Here is a 19,675-nt window from a genome sequence, read left to right on the forward strand (position 1 = left end):
GTAAGTTGTGAGGTGTGGCCTTCATGGATCGAACTTGTTTGTCCAGCACATCCCACAGATGCTTGATTGGATTGAGATCTGGGGAATTTGGAGGCCAAGTCATCACTTCAAACTCGTTGTTGTTCTCCTCAAACTGTTTCTGAAGCATTTTTGCTTTGTGGCAGTACGCATTATCTTGCTGAAAGAGGCCACAGCCATCAGGGAATATTGTTTCCATGAAAGGGTGTACATGGTCTGCAACAATGCTTAGGTAGGTTGTACGTGTCAAAGTCACATCCACATGAATGGTAAGACTCAAGGTTTCCCAGCAGAACATTACCCAAAGCATCGCACTGCCTCCGCCGGCTTGCCTTCTTCCCATAGTGCATCCTGGTGCCATGTGTTCCCCAGGTAAGCGACGCACACGCACCCGGCCATAAAGTAAAATATCAGTTTTGTATATGGACAGAATGTGATCTTACTGGGCAGAAAACGAAATAAACTAAGAAAACAAGGTGAAGTTGCTTGCATGGTTTATCCAATGTCCTATATGACTTTATTTTTAGATTTTATATGAGCTACTTCTTTAGAGGGACTTTCGTAACTGAAATATTAAAGACAATTAGTCAAGAGAAAATGGCCAAGAATTACTAAGAAAGAATAACTAATTTGTGGTATAAGTAAATAGTTGTAACCAGTTAACACTGATCTAACCTGGTAATAGTCAAAGTTTGACAAAAATAAAGAAGTATTTTCTAAAAGTAACGTTTATGGTTGCTCTTTGGGTATCACTGTCGCATCACAGTAAGAAGGTCCTGGGTTCGATTCCCAGGCAGGGCGTTCCAGGTCCTTTCTGTGCGGAGTTTGCATGTTCTCCCGGTGTCTGCGTGGGTTTCCTCCGGGAGCTCCGGTTTCCTCCCACAGTCCAAAGACATGCAGTCAGGTTATTTGGAGACATTAAATTGCCCTATAGGTGAATAGGTGTGTGTATGTGTGTGTGTGTTTGTGTATGTGTGTTTGTGTATGTGTGTCTGCCTTGCGATGGACTGGTACCCCGTCCAGGGTGTTACTGTGTGCCTTGCGTCCATTGAAAAGCTGGGATAGGCTCCAGCACAACTCCCCTTCCCCCCCCCCCTTCCTTCCCAGTACTACTGACAGATGATATGGTTGCTGTACAGCTCCAGGGTTCTGGGGACCTGTGTCTGATCACCAAAGTCTGTGAGAAGTTGAGTTTTTTCACCTTTAAAACAGTAAGTCAGGTAGATAGTCAACTGTAAATTGGCCCTAGGTGTGTGTGAGTAAGTGAAAGCAAGTTTTTTTAAGGAAACTGTACGTATTTGAAAACCATTTCTGTTTATAAACACCTATAGATAAGTAATGCAGAACACAGTTATTATTGGGCAATACTGGATTAAGAGAAATGTGGATTTAGTTTAGTCACCGTTAGTCAGTTGTCACTATCGTAGGCTGAAGCATGTGAATCCATGTGGCAGCTTTGTGACCACATAACTGTACAATCACAAAAAAAAAAACACACCAAACAAAGACGTTCCAGCCCCAAAACAGATTTTTACAGAAGTCTACTAGCCGTAAATCATCACAGCATTTCCCTCTATGTAAACACATTATGCAACCAAGGACAGAGCGGATTGGGCGCCGCTCAAATTCAGCTGTTCTGACAACACACCATAAACCAATAAATTTCAGGGTTTTCTTCCTTGACACAGGCACAGTAGCTTGAGTGACACAGACACCAGAATGAAGAGACTCTCTCTGTTTGCAGGTGAATATAATACATTTGATCAGGATGAAACCTCAGCTGTTATTAGACATTGTATATTCTCTGCTTCAACACTGCAAAACTTTAACACTGTTTGTTTTACCTTTCAGGACTTTGCCTGCTGTTTTTTAACTTCTGTAAGTTTCATTTCATCACAGTCATTTAAAAATATTGTACAGTTTATTGTATGATCAGCATTTCATATACTAAGATGTATTTTGTTGTGAATTAGGTTCAGCCACTGAGCTTCTATGCTACTTTACCAACTGGTCCCAGTACAGACCTAATGCTGGAAAGTACCTACCGGACAATATTGATCCCTTTCTGTGCACGCACCTGACCTATGCGTTTGCTGTTATTAACCAAGCAAATGAGCTGGCAACCTACGAGTGGAATGATGAGACGCTGTACCAGTCGTTTAATGGTCTGAAGCAAAGGTGTGTTGCTCTTTATTATATTATTATATAAATGATATTGCATTGTTTGTTAGAACTGATTTGCTGATCTTAGATGTAAACATTTGGTCGAACAGAAATCCCAGCTTGAAGACACTTTTGGCTGTCGGAGGATGGAACTTTGGAACAGCTCAGTAAGTGATTTACAGTTTTGGGTAGTATTTTTGGATAAAATGATCAGATAGCCAAAAATATGTGGACACACCTTCTCATTATTGAGTTCAGGTCCGTCAAATAGACTCAATGCTAACATGTGTATACAATCAATTATATTAAATTAATTATATGTTTTCATTTCATACTTTGTGGCAACTGCTTGGGGAAGGACCTACCCAGTCATTTTCTAGCATGACCGTCCATAATGTTCGATGCACAAAGATATGAATTGACGAGTTTGATGTGAAGAAACTGGTGTAGAAACTGCTATATAGCTTTAATTGGGATACATTTGAACATTTATTTATTGCAGTCATTGTCTGACCACCAATACTCTTCAAGAATGCTCCAAATGGGCACAAATTCTTATAGACACAGTCCAATCTTGTAATTAGCCTTCTTAAGACTGGAGGCTGGTATAGGAACAAAGAAGGATAGGGGGCCAATGGGTTTGGAACAGGTTGTCTTACCAGCTGATGGTCAGGTGTCCACATACTTTTGTCTAAAAGTGTGTGTATTATTTTAGAATACATTTAAGAGTATTATTAGCAGAGATGATTGTAAGGGGGATATTTTGTTTAGAATTATTATCACTAAAACAGTTTGTTCATAAGGGTCACTGTGGCTTAGGCAGGCAAAACACCCACCTCTACTAAAGCTGAGATTCAGATTTTTGTGTGTGTAATCTTTTCTGTGTTCTAATCTTTTCTGAGATCAGGGGTAGGATAGTAGACTTTGAAACGTTCTAAAAGGTTACTGAACTGGTTCTTTCACATAAAACAGTATTTTATTCTTCTAAGCAAATTTGTTTTGTAAAATGCCATTGGACCTCATTTTCAGTACCCATGCATAAAATATTTTTCTAATTTTTCTAGATTCTCCACCATGGTGTCCACGCCAGAGAACAGAAAAACATTTATTCGGTCTTCCATCCAGTTTCTAAGAAAGCATGGATTTGATGGTCTTGACCTAGACTGGGAGTTTCCTGGGAGCCGTGGTAGCCCACCGGAAGATAAACAGAGATTCACTCTGCTCTGTAAGGTCAGAACATCAGATCTTATACTGTCACTAAATTTCCATATTCATATTTACAACTGATCATATTTAGGATGAGTTTTCTAGTGATATCCAGTGAGGGGAAACTTAATCAACTCTAGGTTTTTATAAATCAAGGCATAAATAACAATTGTGTAGTCCTTACCAACCTTACCAACCTTACCAACTTGGATTTCAATATACTGTACAGACATTTGTAGATGTGAAATTAACTGACTTAGTTATTACAGCTATAGGCCACATACAGACAATGGAAGAACTGTTTCCTTTAAGGTCTTTGAGTTTTGATCATTAAAAGATTTATTATACAATATAAATATCTGTGTAAATACATTTCTTTTATCACATACTAAACAAACAAAAAGTCATTAAAATTAAAAACTCTAGATGTAGTAATTTGGCAGCTTTGTCTAGTTTTAGATTTAAAAAAAATAGCCAAGCAAGAAGTTTAAAGGAGTTAAATGTAACTGAGAACAGTTCTGTGTTTTTTTTCCAATTTTTATCAGGTTACAACCCAACATAATTGTAATTTAAGCTAAATTACAGAAATAAGGATTAACCTTTTATTTTATCCATTGCCCATTTATGAACAGTATTGTGACTCTAAATAGGTGTGTTTACTGGTATTGATGGGGTGTTTTGTCCTGGGCTCCATTTCTTTTTTTTCCCCCCTCACATTTACATTAACATTTTCGGCATTTAGCAGACGCTTTTATCCAAAGCGAACACGATTTTTTGAGCAGTTGAGGGCTAATGGCCTTGCTCAGGGGCCCAACAGTGGCAACTTGATAGTGGTGGGGCTTGAACCGGCAACCTTCTGATTACTAGTCCAGTACCTTAACCACTGAGTTATCACTACCCTCATGAATCACTTAGAGGAGTCGTGACTCACCAGTTAAGATTTTTTTCAACACAATAATAACTATTGTTTAGGGAATAACACTGGTAAAAAGCTAACATCTGAAGGACCAGAAATACATTTAGTTAAAAAGCTGACGCATATATATGACACAAATCATTAGGATTAGTTAATTATTATAAAGTGTTTCAATCTTCATGAAAGCAGAATATTTGGTAGGTTGGTGTTCTGGAGCATGCAGCTGTGTGTCTACATCATGCCAAGTAGAATGCTTTTTTACATTAAAATATTAAATATTTCAGGCGCTCAGTCAGGTGGTGCAGCCATAAAACACGCTAGCACACCAGAGCTGACATTTCATCTCGTTGGTTCGAAACTTAGCTCTGCCATCCAGCAGGCTGGGCACCTACGTGAACAACAATTGGCTGTAGTTCATACAAGGTGGGAGCCAGACGGGAGATTCCTCATAATGTGCAAAAATGAAAAGCAAAACCTGTTTTCACATCTTTACTGAAAAACAATACACAACGATATGCATTTAATAACATGCTTAATTTGTGTCAGAATTGTAGACAAAACACTGTGTGATATCCTTGATCCATGTGTGTTTATGTTGTAGGAACTTTTAGAGGCCTACATGGATGAAGGCAATGCCACTGGACAACCCAGGCTTATGATCACAGCTGCAGTTTCTGCTGGAAAGGCAACTATTGACGCTGGGTATCAAATTGCTGAAATTGCCAAGTAAATAATACATATTAATTTTTATTCAACTCCATATTAATCAGGTGTCCACAGGTTTAATCTACAGGTTAAATCCAGGATTTCCATGTTAATGTAGAAAAAGCAAAAGTTTAAATAGTTTAAACATAGTTTAGAAAGTTTAATATTCCCAAGAGTCACTAGTCACTGATTTCAACTAAGCACTGCTGGTTTTATGCCTCATTTGTGGATAGGCTGACACTGGTTTATGGCTCTGTGCAGGCCACTGGAGTTTTTTAAAACCAAGATTTTCTTAATTTCTTTATGGAGCTTACTTTGTGCACAGGGGCACAGTCATGCTGGAACAAGAAAGGGTATTCCCTTAATAGATTTAAAATGAACTAGAACATCAATCCTCTTTTGACAGAATAGGCACATATTCCCACAGACATACTTCAAAGTCTTGTGAGAAGCCTTCCCAGAAGAATGACTATTGATATAGCTGAAAAGATCACGTAGAGGTCACTCTATTTTAATACCATTAGTTTTTTCCAAGCTCATGGTCAGATGTCCAAGTTTTTTCTGGCCATATAGTGTATTTCTAAATCAAACAGTGCTTAAATTAAATGAGAATCACAATCTTGTCTGTTATGGTTAAAACAGGTACCTGGATTTCATTAGTGTGATGACCTATGACTTTCATGGGACCTGGGAGACTTTCACTGGGCACAACAGTCCTCTGTATCGTGGTTCTCAGGACAAAGGAGATCAAATCTACCTCAACACTGTAATTTTTTTATTTAATCTAAATTTATTATTATTTATTACAATACATGTACATTTATTACAATACATTTCTATAAAAGTTGGGACATTTTGTAAAATCCACAAAAAAGTTACACCGTTTAAAACATTCCTTAATTAGCAGGTGCATTGGTAATAGGTGAGGGTATCATGATTGGGCATAAAAGAAGGATCTGCCAAAGGCTCAGTCTTTGCAAGACTGGTTGTGGTACACCAGTTTGTGCCAAACTTTGCAAATTAATTTGTCAATCAAATCAAAAAGATGGTGCAAAGCAATTAATGTGTTACAGTCAGCAAATGGACCCATAAAAGCACACCTTTGTAGTAGGTGGAGGTACTGTTATAATTGGGAATTGTGGTTAGTGTTAGCATCTTTCCATTGGGTTTGCTCTTTGGTGAAGTACCAAAAGAGGGATGGTTCATGGATGTAATTATTGGCATTTAATGAAAACCCTAATTGGCTGATGGTACCATTTGAATTAGAAATTTTGATGCGCTTTTGGCATTAAAATGGGTGTGGGTAGAAGGTTAGTCTACCTAATAATCTGGCAGCAATACAAAACTGTTGATTTTGCAGGATTATGCAATGACTTACTGGAGGGATCAGGGCACCCCAGTAGAGAAGCTGAGGATGGGTTTTCCCACGTATGGTAGAACATTCCAACTGTCAACTGCACAAAGTTCTGTGGGAGCTCCATCAGGTGGCCCTGGCCCAGCTGGTGTCTACACTCGAGAGTCAGGATTCTTATCTTACTATGAGGTTTGTATTTCTACTACAGTGAATAAAGTGTGATTATGAGATTGTCCGGTAAGGGAGGAGAAGTCTGAGAATATCAGGCTGGGGTACATGGTGGCCTTCTTCTTGAGCTAGACAGCCAAAATCCCCCTTTTTATTTACTGGAGTTTATTTACTTACCTCCTTATTTACTTATTTACTTTTGAAACCAAACTCCAGTTTTATAACTCTAGGCCAGACCTTTGACTATAGCGAATAAAGAGTGATTATGAGACTGTAAGAGAAAAGAGAGGAACTCTGAGAATATTGGGATGGAGTTTAGGGTGGTTTTGTCAAAGCACCGGAAAGCCAAATCCAAGCTATTAACAGGTAATGCCCCAAGGAAGGCAACAAGAGAAGTGGGGAGAAAATTCCACTGTGGCTGTTGGTCTAGATCGTCCTTCGGCTGGCTAATTGGAAATTAGTTAGATGAGGTCTTCCTGTAAAGGGGCTTTGTGGGCTGTGGCGATTAGAGGCTTTGCAGTGGATGGGTGGACTTGGAGTAAATCAAGCTATGTTGATTAATTGACAAATGCCTTAGACAACCTGTCATCTATGTCTAAACCTATAGGTGGGATAAATGGAAGAGGTTAGGATGAATAAGGGCGGAGGTTGTGTAAAAATAGCATTGAATGTTTATTCCCTATTAGGTCTGCACCTTCCTACAAGGAACAACCACACAATGGATCACGGATCAGAAGGTACCTTATGCCATAAAAGAGAAAGAGTGGGTCGGCTTTGACAACAAGGAGAGCTTTGAAACAAAGGTATGAATTTAAAATCATAGCATTTTTCTTAATCGCATTAAAACTGTGGACACCAAAACATGAAATCAATGTGTGCATCAACAAAGCCATTGGTGTTAAGCGTTGGCAACCTCATAGCAAGGTAAAAGCTTATAGTGTTCTGGAAAGACTTTTTGGGGGTTGTTTACATGTAGTCCAGTTCATCCAAACTGTATAAGGATTTTTGTCCTTTGTTAGAAAGAATTTGTAAGTGACATTGATAGTGATTGATAGTGTTCTTATATTAAGGGCTTCTACCTTGTATTAATTACATAAAGGTCCGTAAAGTGAATATTACAGAGCCTACAAAGCCAAAAATGGACCAGCCCTGACCTTCTTTAGACCATGGGCATTCATATAGAGGGGTCCCTCCTCCATTGCAGCTATTACCTTCTCAGTGTCCGACCTCATGGAGTTCCAACAGATTTCCAAAGACATCCTCTAAAATTTTGTGGAAAGGCTTTCTAAAGGAGTGAACATGGCCTGGCTTGCAACTGACATTGTAATTCATCCTAAATGTGTTTGATAAGATAGAGGTCAGAAGTAAAGTTCCTCCACCTTGAATGCTTAGGGGAAAGAAAATGAGGAAATTCTACAGAAATTTTGCAGATTAGGATGTATCACTTGTATAAATAGACCTTACTTGTTGCTTTTTTGCTAAAGGTAAACTACCTCAAAAATAATAATTTTGGAGGTGCGTTTGTGTGGGCTTTGGATATGGACGACTTTGCTGGAAATTTCTGTGGACAGGGCAACTACCCTCTCATAGGCCACCTCAAGAAGCTCCTAAATACTGGTATGTAATCTGACCCATATTTAAGCATTGTAACAATAATATAATCATGTAAATGGCTACTAACCTATCTTTTTTTTTCTGGCCAGACATGCCTACAACTAGTATGAGAACCACTGCTAAGCCTCATACGACTACTTCATCTATAAAAACTACTCCTAAGCCTCGTACGACTACTTCAACAACTACATTTTCAGGTGGCAAGTTTTGTGAAGGCAAATACGATGGTATCTATCCAGATCCCACTGACCAAAAACGCTTTATCCAGTGTGCTGGCGAAATTATGTACATACAGTCATGTCCTGTTAACACTGTATATGATCATCAGTGCAAGTGCTGCAACTGGCCAAAGAATGTGCCCAAAGCATAAAAGAACATTTGCTGTAGTCCCGGCATACTCAGTGGCACTTTAATACACAACGATTTATATACAGAGGGGCCCAAAAATGTATACTCACTGTAACATGAAAAATATTTTAAAAAAGGCAGAGATAACCACTACTGAAGTGTGTATACATTAGCGTCCCCTCTGTATATAGCAGATAGCGTTAATGTTAATGTTTCCTACATAAAATCATGATTATTATGATCTATTATGACATCTTGGCTTATATTAAATAAAATGCTTTGAATTAAATTATGTAAAGTTTATTTTTATTAATGATTAACGTTAGATTTGGTGTATTAGCGGTTATATAGCTAACATGGTATCTATCGACATAGAATCATGGTTATTCTGGTATGTTTTGCCATGTTTTCTGAGAATATGAAATAATAATTGACCAGTGATAGCTCAGTGGTTAAGGTACTGGACTAGTAAACAGAAGGTTGCCGGTTCAAGCCCCACCACCACCAAGTTGCCACTGTTGGGTCCCTGAGCAAGGCCCTTAACCCTCAATTGCTCATTGTGTAAGTCGCTTTGGATAAAAGCGTCTGCTAAATGCTGAAAATGTAAATGTAAATAATTCAGGGTATGTTAGGATATTAAAAACCCTACCTGTGCTTCATACGATTTAAGGAATTACCAGTTAGCCAGTTAGTGTCCTATTAAGTGTAAGGCTCTGTAAAGGCCTTACAGTTAATAGGACACTTGTGTGGAGAACTGGAGGTTCTCCACACAAAAGTAATTAAACCATGCTGTATAGACCTTGCTTTGTGCAGACGGGCACAGTCATGTTGTAACACAGGGCCTTTGCCAAGCTGTTACCACAAACCTGGAAGCATCTAATTAATTTACTGTAATTGATTTACAAATGTTAGAAATAGCTGTAGCTAAAACAGCTAAATTTATGAATTAAAAGTTCTGTCTAAACAATTTTGGCTATATAGTGTATATTATGGTACTATTGTTGTAAATGCATTTTGACATTTTTCATCTATTAAATATTTTTTGCATAAAAAACCCCCCAAAAAGATCACTGGGGATTTAAACCCTGGGGTTGATAGTTAGAGAACAGGTTAATGCGGAAAATAAATAAATCTAAGACACATTTAAACAATTTACATGTACAGTTATTACCCGACGGGCTCAGGTGGTGTAGCAGTAAATTAAGCTAGCCCACTACCACTGGGCTGCAGAGCTTAAATCCCCAGCAAAGTTACTGGCCGGCCCACCATCTACATACAGACATGACTGACTATGTCTGAAGGGGGATGTGTCCAAGGCCCCAAGATGTATTTCCGACCTTTTTGGGGTGTTTTACTGCATTGCACCCATTAATTCCAGGAGAAGTGGACCCACTGTGAACCTGCTTAAGAAACAGTAGTAGAAACACATGAAAATTATTTTTTTTTAAATGAAATAAACCTGCCTACTTGAGCCATGTCATTCTTAATTTTAAATGCTGGCTGTACTTATCAAATACTCATCTTTTAACATACAACGCAGTAATTTAGGATGCTTCAAAACACACACACTTTGTGTGTAGTCTATTCTTTATTTGTACTAACCTCTTCATTCTGATCAGCAATAATACAAAAACAATACAACTGACTACTTGGTCATTTTTTTATTAAAAATAAAAATGCTTACAATTTTCATGAAAAAACTAAACTGAATTACACTGTAATTATTACTGATTAATGAACTGGCTTGTCACACATCAAAACATTAAATAAAAACACATTCACCATCATAAATTAAAAAGGATTACAGAGTTTGTCTGAAGCAGGATGATAATCAAAATACAGACAGCAACTTTTATTTCATTTTCAGCCAGCACCAACATTTATAAAATACAATTATTAATATATTCCTCAATTCTTTAAGGCAACAGATTTTTCAAAGATAATTAAACCCATTAGATCATAAAATCAAACTTACAATACATATTATTCATAATAAAGCCCTTGACTGAACTATGAATTACATGTAATTGTATGATCTGTTACAGGGGTCAGAGCCCCTGATACTGGTACACTACTGGATTTTTAAAATGTATACATTGTTTCACAGGTCCAAGCACATGTTAAATCTACAGCAATCAAAATAATTATTTTCTAAATATGCAATTTGGACTTATTGATCAAGCAACATAAAGTAGGTTTAGAATTAAACGAAATAGATTTTATAACATTTGTAATACAGCAATGAGACAACAAGCAAATGTTGAACATATGTTTTCTTGAATTGGTCGTAGGCCGTCGGCAATCGCCGCAATATGATTTATTGGAGTTGTAACCTACTCATGGATGAGAGGGGTATAGCCTTTTGTAGCTATGATACAATATTATACAGTATATTGTGTATACACTGTTAAGATATAATATACAAAAATATAAGGACCACCCTCCAAAAATGCAGATTACATAACAATTGAGACACATCACATTAGATATATTAAATGTCTGGCTAATGGTACTTACTTTAAATGTAGAAGTTATAGTTAGGCATAACAACCTGATTGACTTTGATGGCCAGGCAAGTGGGTTCAAATATCTCCCAAACAAGGGGTGGCCAAGACTTATTGATGCCATGACATGAAGTCTATGGCGCCTTGTATAGACCAAAATAGAACTACAGTGATTGAAAATTGGAGATAATTTAAATACTGGTGGTGCGGTGAACATCAACATTATCCCTAACCATTAATAATTATTTTTTATAATAATAATTATGGCCCAGCATTACATTCACAGAATGAATTAGAGCTCATGTTCGCTTGTGTGAGAAGGTGGTATGTTTCTGACATCACAGTTTTGGATGAGTTGGAAGTAAAAGAGCACAAGATCCTCGTAGTTCTGGCGAGAGATCCGTTCATTGATGCCATGGAATCTAAACAAATCATAGTGCTGTTATACCTACAGTGATCAAAGTTTATTTTGTACTTTTTACTTGGTCAGCTTTGGCGTCTTACCTCTGAGGGTCACCAGGTTTAAACCAAGTGGGGGCGAATCGGTAGATGTCCTTGGTGAGCTCGGTATAATGACGGCTATCGGTGTTGCCAACGCAGATACCTGTGGAACAATAAATGCTGTTAATTTTGTCAATTCCTTTAACTATATTTATAGAAAACACCTCGACTTTAAATGCAAACAAAACTCCAAGGGTGAATAAATGAATGTTTACCTGGAGCCACATTGACCTGAGGAAACATATTCAAAACTGTCCTCTTTATAATCTGAAATCCAAACGATTCCTCATCATAGGAACTGACGGGCAGGGGGTCGAAGCCGTTCACCAGCTCCACTTTCACACGATCATCGGATATAGTGTACTCGATCAGATCTAACACCTACAGCATAGATAAAGATAAAGGTGTTTGTACAGTGCTGTCTACTTTACTGCCCTGACATCAAGTCAACAGCACCAGGATTACTGTCCTTTGGAAAACACAAAGAACATTTGACCCCCATTTGAAAGAATTTACCCCCGGTTATCATTACCATCATAAAAAAAACAGAAATCTCTCTGTAAAGTCTCTGTATTAAAGGACTTGCACAGTAGGTAAATACTGATAGTTCCATTAAACCAAACCTCCTGACCTCCTGCAGTGTTTGAGCAGTGTGGATGCGCAAGTTCACAAAAGCCTCTGCATATGATGGGAGGACATTATACTGTATAGAGAGAGAGAGAGAGAGAGAGAGAGAAAGAGAGACAGGGAACGATGTGCCTATGTTTAAATTATTAAGCAATATATTTATGCAGTATTAAAGAAGTAAGTGTTTCACCTTCACGCCGGAGTTAAACATGGTGACTGCTGTAGTAGTTCTCACAAAAGCATTCATATCAGGACTTCTCTCCATAACTCTAAAATAAGAAAACACTTTAGACTCCTCATTTAGATCCCAGTACTTTGGTTTGTCTATACTTGCAATGTATATAATATGCTCTACCTGCTCAGCAAGGGGGTAAAAAGCCACAAATTAGACATGATGAACTTGAGAGGCAGGCCAAACTGCAACGTACAGAATTAAAAATTAATCAATTGATCAATTTATTTTAACAAGACTGTGTGCTAGGTTTATATAGGCTGAAGCCAAATGATATCTGATCATATTACAAACAGCAATCCAGAATAGCAACAAATTTTGAATTGCACTGGTTGGACATTGTTTCTACACTCAGTGTCCATTTTATCAGCTCCACTTACCATATAGAAGCACTTTGTAGTTCTACAATTACTGACTATAGTCCATCTATTTCTCTGCATGTTTTTTTAGCCTGCTTTCACCCTGTTCTTCAATGGTCAGGACCCCCACACAGCAGGTATTATTTGGGTGGTGGATCATTCTCAGCACTGCAGTGACACTGGCATGGTGGTGGTGTGTTAGTGTGTGTTGTGATGGTATGAGTGGATCAGACACAGCAGCGCTGCTGGAGTTTTTAAATACTGTGTCCACTCACTGTCCACCCTATTAGACACTCCTACCTAGTTGGTCCACCTTGTAGATGTTAAGTCAGAGACGATTGCTCATCTATTGCTGCTGTTTGAGTTGGTCATCTTCTAGACCTTCATTAGTGGTCACAGGACGCTGCCCACAGGGTGCTGTTGGCTGGATATTTTTGGTTGGTGGACTATTCTCAGTCCAGCAGTGACAGTGAGGTGTTTGAAAACTCCAGCAGCGCTAACACACCACCACCATGTCATTGTCACTGCAGTGCTGAGAATGATCCACCACCCAAATAATACCTGCTCTGTGGTGGTCCTGTGGTGTCCTGTCCATTGAAGAACAGCATGAAAGGGGGCTAACAAAGCATGCAGAGAAACAGATGGACTACAGTCAGTAATTGTAGAACTACAAAGTGTTTCTATATGGTAAGTGGAGCTGATAAAATGGACAGTGAGTGTAGAAACAAGGAGGTGGTTTAATGTTATGGCTGATCGGTGTATTTAGTAGTATGCTGTTTGGAATGCTTTTTCTGCTGCTTTTTGAGTGTTTGTATGAGTCTCCCCTGTTGGATTTACTTCATGAGCTAGATGTTCAAAAGTGCTCCTCTCAGGGCCATATCCAAATAGTCTAGGCATGCGATTTTCCTCCAATCTGCAATTCAGACAAAGTAAAAACATGTTACGCTTATTCCCCTTAAAAAGCCACTTTAATGAATGCAATGTTTCCCAGAATACTGATTAATTGCATTATTGTATGCATAGTTTGTAGTTTCTCATTTCACCTTGTCACTGCACCTGCCAGGACGCCAATGCTACTCTGTCTCGTGGGCATGGAAGAATGACCTGGCTTCATACTGACGCTCAGTTTCACTGTTGCCTGTCCCTTTTCACTGACACCGATCCTACAATGTGCACAAACACACACATACATACATATACTGTACAATGAACTATGTTTTCTTTTAACATACGTAAGACCGTGATCAGTGATTATATGTTCTCACAGTGCAGCTGGTCCATCCAGACCACTTATAATTCCATCCAGCACAGCAAGGCCTTCGTCTAGAACAAACTGCAGCTTCACACCACGACTTTTCAGCACTTTGACTATATTCACCGCTCCAGCATTGCCATTTACCTTGTGAAAAAGACAGACGTCAGGACGTCATTTACAGTGGCTGCTCATTGCTTAGAACACAACATATCACAAGGTAAGAGTCTTGACATTAAACTATGTTTTATTTTGAATATTTTAGCACATTTATAAAGTTAAAATCAATAGAAAATAAGATGTAACAAGTAAATAATTGCATTACACGATTTTCACCAATATTACTGTTATATACACCGATCAGCCATAACATTAAAACCACCTCCTTGTTTCTACACTCATTGTCCATTTTATCAGCTCCACTTACCATATAGAAGCACTTTGTAGTTCTACAATTACTGACTGTAGTCCATCTATTTCTCTACATACATTTTTAGCCTGCTTTCACCCTGTTCTTCAATGGTCAGGACCCCCACAGAGCAGGTATTATTTGGGTGGTGGATCATTCTCAACACTGCAGTGACACTGACATGGTGGTGGTGTGTTAGTGTGTGTTGTGCTGGTATGAGTGGATCAGACACAGCAATGCTGATGGAGTTTTTAAACACCTCACTGTCACTGCTGGACTGAGAATAGTCCACCAACCAAAAATATATCCCGCCAACAGAGGCCCGTGGGCAGCGTCCTGTGACCACTGATGAAGGTCTAGAAGATGACCAACTCAAACAGCAGCAATAGATGAGCGATCGTCTCTGACTTTACATCTACAAGGTGGACCAACTAGTTAGAAGTGTCTAATAGAGTGGACAGTAAGTGGACACGGTATTTAAAAACTCCAGCAGCGCTGCTGTGTCTGATTTACTCATACCAGCACAACACACACTAACACACCACCACCATGTCAGTGTCACTGCAGTGCTGAGAATGATCCACCACCTAAATAATACCTACTCTCTGGTCGTCCTTTGGGGGTCCTGACCATTGAAGAACAGAGTAAAAGGAGGTTTAAAAAGTATGTAGAGAAACAGATGGACTACAGTCAGTAATTGTAGAACTACAAAGTGCATCTATATGGTCAGTGGGGCTGATAAAATAGACAGTGAGTGTAGAAACAAGGAGGTGGTTTTAATGTTATGGCTGATGAGTGTATATGCAGAGTGCCAAGCCATAACTTACAATAAATTGATTGGATATGCTAGATGCTGGCATTACCCCAGGGTACAGCACAGCAGCTCCCAGCATGCAGTTCATAAAAATTGAAGTGGAATAAAGAATCCCACAAAACAACCAATGTAAACAAAAAAAACTCATTTTCTACATTTTATTAATATTAGATGATTAGTGATATAATCACATGCACATGTATAGACATGAGTCAGAACCTTGATGGTCAGTTTGGAAAGAAATGTGATATGAGTGACACAGGCTAGTTTGAGTGCTCACCTGGGATGTGCAACAGACTATAAGAGATTACACATAGTAGTGCAAAAAACATCTAGTAAATGGCAGTTCTGTGGGCAGAAATGCCTGATTAATTAAGTTAGTCTAGGGAGTATGGTCAAAGTGGTTCAAATGTACAGAACCTTGCAACTCTTAGAGCTCATCAAAACTAAGAGTTTTACTGCTGTCATCCAAGAACAAAAATCTAATGCTACAGTGAACCATGGATTAATGTACTGTATATAAATAATTTAAAAAAAAGGTTGCCTGATCTGAACAGTATGATCAGTCCTGTATTAACAGTTTAGGCTGCTGGTGGTTTTAGTGGTGTAATGGTTTGGCCAATGTTTTCTTGGGATCAATTATGCCCCTTAATACTAATAAACAACATCTGAATGCAACAGCCTATCTAAGTACTTTTACTGACCATGTGCATCTCTTTATGGCTGTAATTTAGCATCTTGTAATGGCTACTTCTAGCATGATAATGCACCATGTCTTACATCACTAGTCATCACAAATTGTTTGGTGTAGTTTATTGACCTCTCCTTCAAGGCTGTTTTTGTTAGCAAAGGGGGTTCTGTCCAGTTTTAATGTGGTGCTTAAAATAAAATGGCCACTGACACTATTATAGTGTAATAATTTGTCCTAATGGGAGCGGACGGGCACTTAGATATCCGTTCTATGCAGTCTTTTTCTACCCACATTTCTTCCTCCAGCAGTCGGCTATTGGGAAAAACTAATGTGGCGCTTATTCACTGTGCTGCAAGAACTGGATGACCGCTGCTGATCTGTCAAATGACCATTTGTCCATATTTAATCATTCTTTCTTTAATTGTCCCTTATGACATTTAGCAGATGCTTTCCCCAAAGTGATTCACAAATGTGACTGTAATTGAGGGTTAAGGACCTTCCTCAGGGGCTCAACTGAACTTACTCCAGTACCTGAACCAGTAAGCTACCAAGGACATCTAGCCTAGTGGTTAAGATACTGGAATAGTAATCAGAAGGTTTTTGGTTCAAGCCCCACCACTGCCAGGTTGCTGCTGTTGGGCCTTAACCCTCAATTGCTTAGACTGTATACCGTCACAGTACTGTACACAGTACTGGTTAAACATGGTCATAAGCAGAACATCTAGCAGTACTTCGAAAATATGTCTATCTGACCTCTTCGTCGTGACCCAGGCCGATGTAAAACCCTCGCCGGGGCACATAACCTCTCTCCAACAAGTACTCCAGTCCCTGAAGAATCCCCTATACAGCCAGATGTCATCATGTTCAGTATCAGCTTCAAAAGGACAAACATAACATTGTCTTAACCAACTAAAAGAGAGTGATGCCCACCAAGCTGGCCATACCATAACAGACTGCTTATTGTCGATGGTCCCGCGTCCATAAATAAATCCATTTAGCTCCTGGGCCGAGAAGGGGGGGACCTCCCACCCCTCCGCCTCATTGGCTGGCACCACGTCAATGTGTGCCAGCAGCATGTACGGCATCAGTTGAGGATCACTGCCCGATACAGTAAACAGGTGGCTGTAGTTCTGCACCAGCTCATGCTTAACCAGGCTGGATGAGAAGATCGCTGGGAAAACTGACAGGGACAAAAACTTCAATTTAAGTAACACCGTATTTTGCAGTTAAAGAAAAAATGTTAAAATTATTTGTAACAGGTGGCACATTGGCGCAGTGGGCAGTGCTATCGCCTCACAGCAAGCAGGGCCAGGGTCCTTTCTGAGTGGAGTTTGCATGTTCTTCATGTCCACGTGGGTTTTTGCCGGGTGGTCCGATTTCCTTCCACAAATCCAATAAATTGCAGGTCAATTTGAGGTACTAAAAGTTGCCCCAACTGTAGGTGTTTGTAAGTGTCTGCCCTGTGATGGGCTGCAACTTTAATACGAATGTGTAAAACTGACAATGAATGAATGAATGCAGGAATGAATGAATGATCTGTAACATTTAGCATTTCATCAGATTTTTTACCCATTGTGTAGGAAATTTCTTACCTCGTTCCAGAAGCTGGTTAAACTCTTGCAGTGCACTTGTGTTCTGGTGCGTAGTTGAGAACGAGACAGTTGGGATCCGAATAGCCTCTGGTAAATAAAAATACACATACCTGGCATGAGCAAATCACTTTGATTCTCTTTATTTAAAACTAACATTGTTGGGATATTCCGCTAGCACACCAGCACAAATTGACCACTGTGTCTGCTGGGTGGGGAAATGACTGGACCAAGTGGGTGGGGTCTTCTGTGCAAGAACCCTGGTTGGCAGATAGAAGCGTAAAGCAGCAGGTGTGCCCTCCTTAGGCACAATTTAGGGATCCATAGCAGCGGAGAATGGGTTGGCTGTGCTAAATCAGGAGAAAAGGGGAGAAAACACATAAAGCTTCCCACCTAATTAATGACTTCAGCTGTTTTTGTCATACCCATCTCTAATGGGTAAAACAGGCAGTTTAAGCTCAGTATTCAAGGTAGGCCTGGAACTGTAATCGGATTGTCACTGGTTCAAGCCCCATTACTGCCAGGTTAATACTGTTGATAATTTTGATAATTATAACTTTGCTTTGCGCAAGGCCCTTGCTTGGACTGATTTAGCATAGACTTGTACACTTCTATTGATACAAATGTAAAATACTGTTTCAGTATTACTGTGACCATGTGCATAAAGCAAGGTCAACATGGTTTGAGCAGTTTGGTAAGAAGGAACTTTAGTAATCTGCACAAAGCAGCAACCTCTCAATTTTAAGAAGCACCTTTTAGAATTTGTACATCGATTGTGAACAAGGTCTTCACATCCAACATAAACTCTGACCTTAAAAATGCTTTTTAGACTAAATTGACACACTCCCAGACACACTCCAACTCTTGTAGAAAACAGCAAGCCTGTACTAATTGATATGGTTTTGGAATGTGATGTCCAACAAGCTCACTGTCTGCTAACCAGATACCAGCTTACCTGTCAAAAAATGAAGGCGTTTAGTTCAATCCTTACATCGTTTATTAGGTTTTTAACATCATGTTTTACACTTTGGTTACATTCATGACAGGAACGGTAGTTACTCATTACACAAGGTTCATCAGTTCACAAGCTTATATCGAACACAGTCATGGAGAATTTAGTGTCTCCAATTCACCTTACTTGCACGTCTTAGGCTGTGGGAGTAAACCCACGCAGACATGGGGAGAACATGCAAACTCCACACAGAAAGGACTGCCCCGCCCCGCCCCGCCCCGAGGTCGAACCCAGGACCTTCTTGCTGTGAGGCGACAGTGCGACCCACTTAGCCACCGTGCTGCCTCAATCCTTAATACACAATGTCACACTGGGAGCACCCGACTATAACTAACTGGCATGTAAATAAAGCTTGAATGTGTCTCGAATCTTCCATATTGAAGTCGACACAGATTTACAGTCGCATTTGTCTGTATGTAGTACAAAGTTTTTCATCATATAATCAGCATAACAAATTGAATAAAAAGTTGAATCTCTGGAAAATACATAAAAATATATATTTTACAATTTATATTATTCAGCACTACTGGAAAAATAAGTTTTGATATTTGTGAAACTGACCTTGTCATTTAATTTGTACAAAAGGTCAGATTTCATCAAGCATGATTCTTATTATTGAAGCACATGTTCAGACTGACTCTCAGCAAGTGGATTTGATTTACTCATCAGAAGCTTGTCCATTGTTAACCTACTTTATATGACATATCATATGTTAAACAAATCTATAATTTATGATTCAATGATACCTTCTTCACTTGAATTGTTAAACAAATTATATGATTTGAAATAAAAGACATTAAATTTAAGGAAAAGTGTAAAATAAGAAGAATTTTCATTAGTGGTTTTAGACTTTTTGCCTGAAATTGAGGGTTTACAATCACCCTTACAGAGGTTAGCGAGACTATAGCCTACATGTATTCACGAAAGCTGCATTCAATATAAAGCTGCGTTACCTTTAAAATGAGAAAGCAGTTCCTCCCTCTGCTGTTTGCTTATATCCCCTGATATGTTGGCTGTTTTTTCCCATTGTGCAAGCTGAAGTCCCGCATTTACCTCTAAAGTAAACGTTCTAACCGTAGCCACAAGAAACAACACAAGCAGTATTAGTAATAAACCTAGTATCATTAATTTTACACATTTAATTATTCTACTCTTTGCGCTCTGGAATGACATTTTGCAGGAAGTGAAAGCTT

General features: G+C 39.0%; 2 protein-coding genes across 3 annotated transcripts; one reads left to right on the forward strand and one right to left on the reverse strand.

Annotated features, from left to right (window-relative positions):
- The first annotated feature begins 1,701 nt into the window (after nt 1–1,701).
- LOC134333192 (acidic mammalian chitinase-like) lies at nt 1,702–8,781 on the forward strand. The gene is made up of 11 exons (XM_063015054.1): nt 1,702–1,762; nt 1,870–1,896; nt 1,992–2,196; nt 2,292–2,348; nt 3,246–3,411; nt 4,905–5,029; nt 5,651–5,774; nt 6,369–6,551; nt 7,217–7,333; nt 8,015–8,147; nt 8,234–8,781. Exons 1-11 carry the CDS (start codon nt 1,738–1,740, stop codon nt 8,512–8,514), a joined length of 1,443 nt encoding a protein of 480 aa, XP_062871124.1. The 5' UTR covers nt 1,702–1,737; the 3' UTR covers nt 8,515–8,781.
- Nucleotides 8,782–10,138: 1,357 nt separating this feature from the next.
- On the reverse strand, nt 10,139–19,655 carry pm20d1.2 (peptidase M20 domain containing 1, tandem duplicate 2). 2 transcript variants are annotated; one of them, XM_063015424.1, is made up of 13 exons: nt 19,436–19,655; nt 17,474–17,560; nt 16,826–17,061; nt 16,635–16,721; nt 13,981–14,114; nt 13,759–13,878; nt 13,553–13,628; nt 12,480–12,541; nt 12,315–12,393; nt 12,129–12,200; nt 11,713–11,878; nt 11,501–11,600; nt 10,139–11,418 (listed from the first exon to the last, which is right to left on the reverse strand). In XM_063015424.1, exons 1-13 carry the CDS (start codon nt 19,653–19,655, stop codon nt 11,289–11,291), a joined length of 1,569 nt encoding a protein of 522 aa, XP_062871494.1. In that variant the 3' UTR covers nt 10,139–11,288. The 2 variants fall into 2 exon arrangements, with proteins under 2 accessions (XP_062871494.1, XP_062871495.1); XM_063015425.1 differs by lacking the exon at nt 16,635–16,721 and having other exon boundaries at nt 19,436–19,642.
- Between the last annotated feature and the right edge of the window lie 20 nt (nt 19,656–19,675).

Source organism: Trichomycterus rosablanca, chromosome 19, assembly GCF_030014385.1.
Source record: "Trichomycterus rosablanca isolate fTriRos1 chromosome 19, fTriRos1.hap1, whole genome shotgun sequence".
Taxonomy (NCBI): domain Eukaryota; kingdom Metazoa; phylum Chordata; class Actinopteri; order Siluriformes; family Trichomycteridae; genus Trichomycterus; species Trichomycterus rosablanca.

What these genes read in the sequence shown, in the direction of transcription:
- LOC134333192 (XM_063015054.1), top strand. Translation starts at nt 1,738, where the DNA reads ATGAAGAGACTCTCTCTGTTTGCAG. An exon ending in TGGAACTTTGGAACAGCTCA is followed by an intron (nt 2,349 to 3,245) that starts GTAAGTGATTTA and finishes TAATTTTTCTAG; the next exon opens with ATTCTCCACCATGGTGTCCA. An exon ending in AGGAGAGCTTTGAAACAAAG is followed by an intron (nt 7,334 to 8,014) that starts GTATGAATTTAA and finishes TTTTTGCTAAAG; the next exon opens with GTAAACTACCTCAAAAATAA.
- pm20d1.2 (XM_063015424.1), bottom strand. Translation starts at nt 19,655, where the DNA reads ATGTCATTCCAGAGCGCAAAGAGTAGAATAATTAAATGTGTAAAATTA. An exon ending in ACTGCTTTCTCATTTTAAAG is followed by an intron (nt 17,561 to 19,435) that starts GTAACGCAGCTT and finishes TTTATTTACCAG; the next exon opens with AGGCTATTCGGATCCCAACT. An exon ending in TAACCAGCTTCTGGAACGAG is followed by an intron (nt 17,062 to 17,473) that starts GTAAGAAATTTC and finishes TGTCCCTGTCAG; the next exon opens with TTTTCCCAGCGATCTTCTCA.